At 35.8% G+C, this 9077-nt stretch overlaps 1 protein-coding gene across 6 annotated transcripts in view; it reads right to left on the bottom strand.

Moving 5' to 3' along the window:
• Positions 1–5107: 5107 nt before the first annotated feature.
• Positions 5108–9077, bottom strand: part of FAM184A (family with sequence similarity 184 member A) — a 120321-nt gene continuing 116351 nt past the window's right edge. For 4 of the 6 annotated variants that reach the window (XM_067702250.1, XM_067702254.1, XM_067702251.1 and 1 more), the window contains 2 exons: positions 7046–7248; positions 5108–5456 (listed from right to left, as the gene is read on the bottom strand). In XM_067702250.1, coding sequence (XP_067558351.1) covers positions 5375–5456; positions 7046–7248 — 285 coding nt within the window. In that variant the 3' untranslated portion in view covers positions 5108–5374. Of the gene's footprint in view, positions 6186–7045; positions 7249–9077 lie in introns of all 6 variants that reach the window. The other 2 variants (XR_010933747.1, XM_067702253.1) reach the window with 2 other exon arrangements.

Here is a 9077-nt window from a genome sequence, read left to right as displayed (position 1 = left end):
ATCCACATTGAGTTAGGTTTTTTATATATGGTGTAAGGTGTAAGGGTCCATGGTTCATTCTTTTGTATGTGGATATCCAGTTTTCCCAACACCATTTGTTGAAGACTGTCCTTTCTTAATTGAATGATCTTGGCACCCTTGTCAAAAATCATTTGGCCACATATGTGAGTTCATGTCTGGGGTATCTATTCTATTTCAAAGAGGTTCTGACTATTAATAAGAGTAAATTAAAATTGTTAAAATTAAATATAGCTACATTCAGAAAATTACAAAGATATTATATTCCTGGTATTACCAGAGGTGGTTTATGTGTAGTAATCTTCCAAACTGAAATTAATATGGTATAATCCATTATCACAGTGGTGTCATGTGACAGAGAATTTGGAATATTTGTAACAAAATGAAAAGAAAAATTATGCACACCATTATTGTCAAAGAGTATGTCTATTCCAAATAATGTTGTTGCTCTTGTTTTGTTGGAAAGATAAAATGTGTTCTCCTTTCGTATATGAAAATAAGTTAAAAGTTATTAGACTTCCTATGGATAATTTTTAGCTGGGTCCAAAGCATGATACTGCTCTCAAAATATTTTCATATGCTTTGATCATTATTACATTTTTTAGAGTCTGAATGCATAACTAAAACTTGTTTTAGACCTATTTCTAAACGCCTAATTTGTATTGTTTTTGGACAAACTTTTGCATATGTTTCCTGTGTACATGAAGGAAGCATTTCCTACCATGTTATACATTTTTCCTTCTCCACTCCCTAATCCACATTAACATTCCCTACAACATAAAGAGGGACACAGCAACAAAAACCAATCGTGGTTCAGCTTTTCAAGAAGCACTTTTTCTGCTCTAGCTGTAGTATAGAGTGCCACATATAGAAAGAAAATATTCCTTACGACTGTCCCATTAGGACCTATCTCTTCACTCCAGATTTAAAATCAGTATTTGGGGAAAAGCTATGAGTTAGAAACTTCTGTTTGATGATAATGAAAAGCCTTAGGTAAATATTTTAAGATATGATGTTAAGATAAAAATAAGAATGTTAATCATACCTACATATGACTGGTTATGAAGGAGGTGACAGAATGAGATAAAAACTAAGAACTAAACATCTTGACCTAAATACAAAGATTAATTTGACAGCTTCTAAGGTAAGAATGATATTGTGTTTATATATTTGGTCTTTGTCCCAGTTTCTGGCACAGAGCTCCTAAAAAACCACTGGCATTTCCTAAGTGATGAGAGGAATAAAAAGGTGTCTTTTTTTATGTTAATAAGGTGAGTTTTGGACCCCACCTAAGGAGAGTTGACAGAAAAACCAACCATGTGATTAAAGGGTTAGAGCTCCTTGGTTCTCAGGGAAGGGGAGAAAAGAGGGGCTGGAGACTGAGTTCAATCACCAGTGGCCAATGAATTTAATCAGTGGATTACACTGATAATGGCTATGTAATGAAGCCTCCATAAAAACCCAAAGGACTGGGTTCGGGGAGCTTCCAGGTTGGGGAACCAGTACACTTTCATGTGCCATCGTGCTGGGCCGCAAACTCCAGTAGGACAGAAGCTCCTTTGTTTGGGACCTCACGCTATATATATTTTCATCTGGCTGTTGATTCATGTCCTTTAATATCCTTTATACTAAACCAATAATCTAGCGAGTAAATGGGGTTCCTGAGTTCTGTGAGCCACGCTGGGAAATTAATCAAACCCAAGGAGGGGGTCATGAGAACCTCTGTTTTATAGCCAGTAATAGCCTGGGCTTATAGGCATCTGAAGCAGAGGGTAGTCTTATAGGACTGGGTCCTTAACTTGTGGGATCTGATGTCATCTCTGGGTAATTAGTGTCAGAATTGAGTTGAATTGTAGGACACCCAGCTGGTGTCAGAATTGGATGTGTGGGGAAATGTCCCCGACACACATTGGAAATCAGTGACAAGACCCTTTGGTAAGGTAATGGTTTTACTTCTAAAATTCTAGTATAAAAAAATAATAATCAGTTCTCTGCAAACACTCTTGCTCCTCTGACTTTATTCCTTTTGTTGTACTTACCTAACAAAATCCTAATCCTGGTTAAGTGTCCATTATTATCCATTCCTATAATTCTGCATCCAAGCAGCTGAACGTGGTCAAAGAGCAAAATCATGCTGCTGGGTGTCAATATAAACATATAGCTTCTGAGCTTAACCACTGCCTGACAATCCTTGTACACTTCTCCAGTATATTTGCTCTACTTTCCAAGACAACTATTTACTCACCTATAGTAATTTATACCTTTCTCAAACTCTCTCATATCTTTGTAGGAAGGTAGGGTTAAGAGTATCCATCTTACTACAAAGCCCAGGAGACTGAGTCACAGAGGTTAAGATACTTGCTGGTGGCAGAGCCAGTAGGCAGGGAGGGCGCCTCAGAGGAGGTGAGCTTCCTATCACTGAAGTATTAAAGTTCACTCAGGGATGTTATAGAGGAGATTCAAGCATTCTGTGGGAGATTAGAAGAGATGGCCTTTAAGGCCTCTTCTAACTCCAAGATCCTAGGATTCCATGTGGCTTCTTATATTCTATCAAAATAACTGTCTTGCTGAAACTTCTTCAATCACAATGTTAACAATGTTATGGGACTTCTTTGACCATCTCTTTAATGTTATTACATGTAACCCAGTGACACAGTTGAAGGTTATAAAATTGTTGCTTGTCTCTTCTTTCTCCTTCTCTCCCTCCCCAGTAGCAAACTATGATAAAACACAAACAAAACCCATCTGACCCCCCCATCTCAGTCTACTACCTTCTCTGCCTCTTTCCCTTACCTGTATAGCCAAATGTCCTCAAAGAGGGGTTTTCACTCACTCTCTCAACTCCCTTTCACCTCACTTCTCCGGAATCTAGCTTTTGCTCCTGCCATTTACCCTGACTCTGCCTTTGCAAAGACCATTTTCTAGTCGTCAAAACCAACAGACACTTTTCATTATTTCGCTTTCCTGATCTCTACAGCACTTGACACTGTTGGTTGGCTGTGTGCTTCTCTCCTTGAAGCATTCTTCTTTCACAACATCATGCTTTTGGGGATCTATAACTCTACTTCTCTTTCTCATCCAAGGTCTGCGTGCCCTTTAAGTGTTGGTGCCCCCCCCCCAAAGTTCTGCTCACAACTCTATTCCTTGTTGTTTCATCCACACGGCTTTGACTTTATTTATCTCATATATGCCATACTCCACTCCAGACCCTTGTGTTTAACTGCTTCTGTTATTCCAGAGAAACTTTAATTTCAACATACCTGAAATCACACTGCATCTTTTGCCCACACTTCATTTTCTTTCACGTTCCATACATATCTGTCACCAACTCCCAGCAATTCTACATTTTCACTCTTTATTCCCTCATTTCCGTTCCCATGAACAATTCTTCCTTTCAGTCCTCATCTGAACCAATTCAATAAATCTTGAATTGGTCTTGCTGTTAGTCAGGTCCCCATATTTTCTGAACAAATTGCGGCCAATATGCTGACTAAACAGTTTAAAACCTAACCATGCTATTTCTTACCTGCTCCAAATACTAGAGGATCAAGTTGAATTCCTTACTAAGCATTCCAGGCCGTTTGTAGCATAAAGAGTACAGGTTTCAACCTTTACGAGTTGTGTGTGTGTATGTATGTCTGTATAGTGGGGGGATGACAAAGAGGAGGAGTTCAGGTTTTTCATCTGGGTGGTAGAAGGGTTAAAAATGTTAAAATTATACTGTCTAATACAAGGTAGGTGCTCTCTTATTATGCCCCATAGTCCTATAGGATTACACTGAGTTCTTTAGATGCAGCTGGCCTGCTCCTTCCTGACTGTTGTTTCAGCTTGTGCCTTAACCAGACAGACCAAAGGTGGGGCTGTTTAATTCCTACTCATCCTTCAATATTATATATATTATATATATACAATATTATACTTGAATACCACTTCCATATCCAGCTTAGGTAGCTTGACACCGTAGGCAAGTAGCCACCACTTAGGCAGCAATCACTTCCTCTTCTCCACTCCCAATGTACCCTCCATAGAGCTGACTGTGGCCCTTCTGATACTGCTGTAAAAAACCACTTGGTACTGAACTATTTCAGCGAGTATATGATTAGCTCTTTGAGGCCAGGTGTTCATCTTTGTATGCCCATAGTCACCTGCAAGAGTTCTAATCATCAAATCTTTGGTAAATAAACGTCCAAATTATAAGATATGTATAAACTAGGGGCAAGAAAATGAGCTTATAACTGTGTTTTCTGAAATAAGCATTAACCATTTTTTGTTGGAAAATTCAATCTCTTAGTTGAAGAAAAAATTCAAAGCAAGCATTTTATAAGAACTTTTTCTCAGGATAATTTAAAGAACACACTACCAGCCATGCATACTCATATGCAGTGGTTTATTCCTTGAAGATTTTGTGAGGATTAAATGAGATAATCTTTCTACTGGCCCCTCAGCACAGTGCCTGACACACAACAATCATTTAAAAAGTTGGTCTTTAACATTATTATAATCATTCATAGATCATGTTCACCCAGGTTCTTCTAAAATCTACATTACTGAGTCAACTATAATTACTGAGTCAACTATATTTAGCACTGTTAGAAATGGATGCACTCTTTCAGGCCACGGAATACAATACAGTAGCCTGCCAAGGTGGACTGAAAACTTAAGGTCTCATTAACATGTGATAGTGGTTAGTTGGGTCCATGTTCATGTGTCAGTACCAAATTGCCTATTTAGAAAACTAACAAGCTGGCTTCGTAACAACTGAGCATAGATGCTGTACTAGAAATCCTAGGTTCTCAACTATCGGAATAATTCTAAAAAACAATATAAATAAGTTGGCAGTATTTTATATACTTGAAAGTCCATAATTTCCACGTGTTTTCATTCTAGCCTTGTAAACTTAGAGAACACAGTTACAGTTATACACGGAAATGAAACAAATTAACAGGTTATATTTCCCTGTCCTGATTTTGTTATTGAAGTAATTTAATATTGTATGATTATTTTGTAGTAAAACTTTTTCTGGCACGTCTTACCTGGAATTAAAAAGTATTTAAAAGTTAAAACAAACTTACTAGCAAAAAAGAAAGACTGTTTGTTCTAACAAAATTTATTATGCAATAATTACAAAGATTAAAGACTCTCCCATCTCAAATAAAAATAACTGTTATAATTACACACATAATACAGTACCTTATAGAGTGATTCCAATAAATATCACAGGAAATACAGGGCATTTTCAATTGGAGAGACAAATACTTTCACCGTGTCTGACATAGGAAACCCTGTTCACATAACGATCTGCATAAGGTCATGCTTTTAGTAACAGTCCGCCTAGAACTGTGCCAAAGCAATTCTTTCAGAATGTGAAGTACCGGGCAAACCACTCCTGGCGCTGGGGATCTGGAGAAGCCACCGGGGAAGCTTCACTCTGAGGAGGACTGAATTCATAAAAAGAGAGACATGTAACCCAGCATTAAGCTGTTTTGCAAAATGAAGGGAAAAGCACATAAAACATCAGTGCAGATGAGCACAACTGGTTCCCTACGTTAGGAGATGATGCATTTTAAAGATCTGCTACTTCCTCTACCCTGGACTGTGTTCTCCACTCCATGAGAGTGCAGCAGCAGCTCAGATGAAGTCCATGAAGGAGGAGCCACATTACAACAATTACAAGAAACAAAAAAATCAAACAGTTGAGAAAAGTCAGGTGACCTTCTTGGAATAAAAAAGTTCAGGAGGAACTGTAGGAAATAAGAGAACCAGGTAACATTCTTCTTGTTCAGCACCTTTTCTCGTTTAGTTAATTAAAAAAAATTTTTAGAATCTGACACAAGCACTTCTTACAGATGTGTCCTTAACTATAACTAAATTAAGTAACTAAACCATGGTATAATATTTTTATATATGTATGTTTATATTAAACTTTCATAATTCCATAAGCAGATACTCTAGGGGAAAGGAGTACATTAAAATGCCAATTTCCCCTCCATCTTCAAAGTTATATAATTTATACTTATCTTAACTCTAACTAAAGATTCTTTGGGCTAGTTAAGAAAATAAAAGGATCCCTACCGTCTTTGGGGGAAATTACAAGGCACGCAACAATGTGTAATGGAAACTCCAGTAGTCATGTTCCTTGAGCCCATGCACATGCATCTTACTGATACCTGAACATACCCATGCACAAGGGAAAATAAGCAACACAAAATATTTAGCAGGAGACACATTCAAAGGTGTATTTGACTATTTTTCATTCTTGCTATTTTTTTCTATTTAAAATAATGTCATTAACTAGTCATTAATCACTTAGCCTAGAAAAAAAAAGTAGTCTACCTGTATGATTATTACTAGTGACACTGAGACTTAGTAAGAATAAGTCAAAAAATAAATTTTAAAATAGCACAAGATCAGTAATAGTAAGGTAAGCACAAAATGACAGCACTTTCTGACTAATTATTTAATGGATAAACAATTGGATTTCATTCAAATTTTACTTGTTAATACATTTATTCAAGGACTCTGAGATAAAACTGGAATATTAATTATAAAATTTTTTTCCTACTTCTGTCATTAAGTTCCCAGAGCTTATATATTTTTTATTTTGGCAATAAGTGCATATATATTTATAAATAAGCAAGGGAAAAATAAACAGATAAGAAACAAAAGCCACTTAATAAATAAAAAATATCTTGAATTTCTGTAATAAGGGGGATGGATTATTAATGAAAAACTGGTGATAATTCTAAAAATGAAGCACCGGTCCATAAATATAAATATTAAAATTCTAAGCATATGAATTACATTAGTACCTCTTTAAGCATTTAGAAAATTGACAAGGAAACAGAAAAAATCTTTTTAACAGAGTTAAAAAGGAGTTCTCTAGAGAGGTGGTGAATATATTTTGAAAATATTTCACAGTAAAATTTCTTTTCCTAGGCTGTTCTTAAAGTAGTAGATTTCTGTAATGTAAGAAAGTAAATTTCTCAAGTTAAAAAAGAAAAGAAATCACTGGTGAGACGGGGCTCACCTCAAAAGTGTCTTGGGCTCTTTGGGTGGCACTGGCTGTGGAAGTGGTTTGCTGCTGTTGAACTCAATATCGTGGACTGGAGAATTAGGAATGGGATCCAGGCGGTTAGGATGTCCATTGCCCACTCCACCAGATTCCAGAGCACTTAGATTGGGAACACTCACAAACCTGTTTGTTGGTGATTTATTGTTCTTCTTCTTTTGCTGTATTAAAAATAATACATGTGAGGACAGTCCCTGCATAAGGACGAATGAGAAAATAGGAACAATAGAAGATACAAATTTGGCATGGGAAAATTTCGGAAGCTGGATGTTAAGATGAACCACTGTTACCCAAAGTGCGGTCTGGGGATCCTTGGAGGTGCTCTTTATCTACATGGAATCCTCACAGACAGACATGCTGCTAGGTCAGAAAGAATGAGGAAGAAATGTTTAGGAATGGTTCATGGGGAGGAGAGGAGGGGGTGGAAAGAAGGCCAAGGGATAAAGAATATTGGGAGGAAAAGGGAAAGGGGGAAACAGCAGATCTCATGGATACCATGAGGTTAAACGGGTTTAGGCTAAAATTAGGAGAAGGTGAAAAGTTAACATAATTTTAAAAGAGAGGTCTGTGAACTTTAGCCATCTGTCAAAGGGAGGCAGTCCTTGCCTGGAAAATAAAAGGACTGAGAAAATGCTTGGCAAAGTAGTTTGAATCAAATCTCACATTTCTACCTAAGACTTAGAGCTGACCTAGAGAAATAATTTGGTTTTAAATTCACTGCATCATCTCTCTGAAGAGGGAAGATGAAATCTGTATACTTAAGTCTCAATTACCAATTAATTGGCAGTATTACCATTAGCTCACAATCTTTGAAAAAAAATTAAAGGTTATAAAACAAAAGCGATCAATGTTTTTTTCTTTTAATTGGTCTTTAAAATTGATGGATGAAAAGAGCAATACAATTTCAGATTATTAAAATCTATCAGCTTTCAAATCATTAACTTTAGTCTCTATTCATCTGTAGATTCAATGAACATCATCTTGCTTTGTGTAATAAAAATTAACATAAATGTGTGCTAATTTATGAAATAACTTTTTGCAAAATGATTCCAGAGTTTGAAAAAAATGCAATTAATAGACAAGATGGTCCTTTTCCTTTGCTTATAATGATCTCAACTATCTAGACATTGTCCTTTGTCATTTTCTGTGAACCACAAAGTCTCTGAAAAGAAGCCTATTTTAGCATAACTGCAAAAAGAAAGGAAGAACAATATCTTCTTCAGAATTATTTGTGAAAATTGAGTCCCTAATTTACAAAGATGTATCTTTAGCATTTTCTTGTTCTAGTCATGAGAGGGCATAATCAAACCTACTTAAGGTTTCTATTTTAAGAAATCAAAAGTATCATTGGTAAAGTTCTACAGTAATGGTTTTGTGGCTAAAAATGTAATTCCAATAAAATAGGTAAAAAGGAAATATTTCTAATCTTGTTTCAACAAGTCTCATAACCTAGCTTTTTAATTAAAAGCTTATTTCACCCTAAATAATGAATTTAAAAACTGAAACTATATTCATTCATTCACCAATCTTTTTTTTGAGAGGCCTTTATGTGCCAGACACTGTTTTGGACTCCGGAGATACAGCTATAGGTTTCCTGACTTTATTCATTCCATTTTGCAAATCATTCAAGTCATTCTGTTTTAATAAACATTTAAGTTTAAAGTTTGGAGCACTTTAAGTTGTGAAGAAAGGATAGATTCCATCTTCTTAATAGAGAAGTTTTATGAGCTTTGAAAGCAGAAATTTTTCTGGCTAAGGGCCTAAGAGAAATTAGATATGATGTGCAAATTAATTAAATCTGAATCCAAAACATAGCTTTAGCATGGGCATTTTTATTTCTACTACTGATTCCTGCTAAAAGATATGTAATCCCTATAAAGCCCATATACATAATTATTCATTCTTTATTACTTGCTTTATTCACTAGAATAATTTGTAGTAACTTATAGAAAACATGATGAAATTTTGCAACTGAACAAATATTTACTTA

The sequence above is a fragment of the Pseudorca crassidens genome, chromosome 13 (assembly GCF_039906515.1).
Source record: "Pseudorca crassidens isolate mPseCra1 chromosome 13, mPseCra1.hap1, whole genome shotgun sequence".
Lineage (NCBI taxonomy): Eukaryota > Metazoa > Chordata > Mammalia > Artiodactyla > Delphinidae > Pseudorca > Pseudorca crassidens.
The sequence above is the reverse complement of the archived record's forward strand: the minus strand, read 5'-3'. Positions and strand labels throughout refer to the sequence as shown.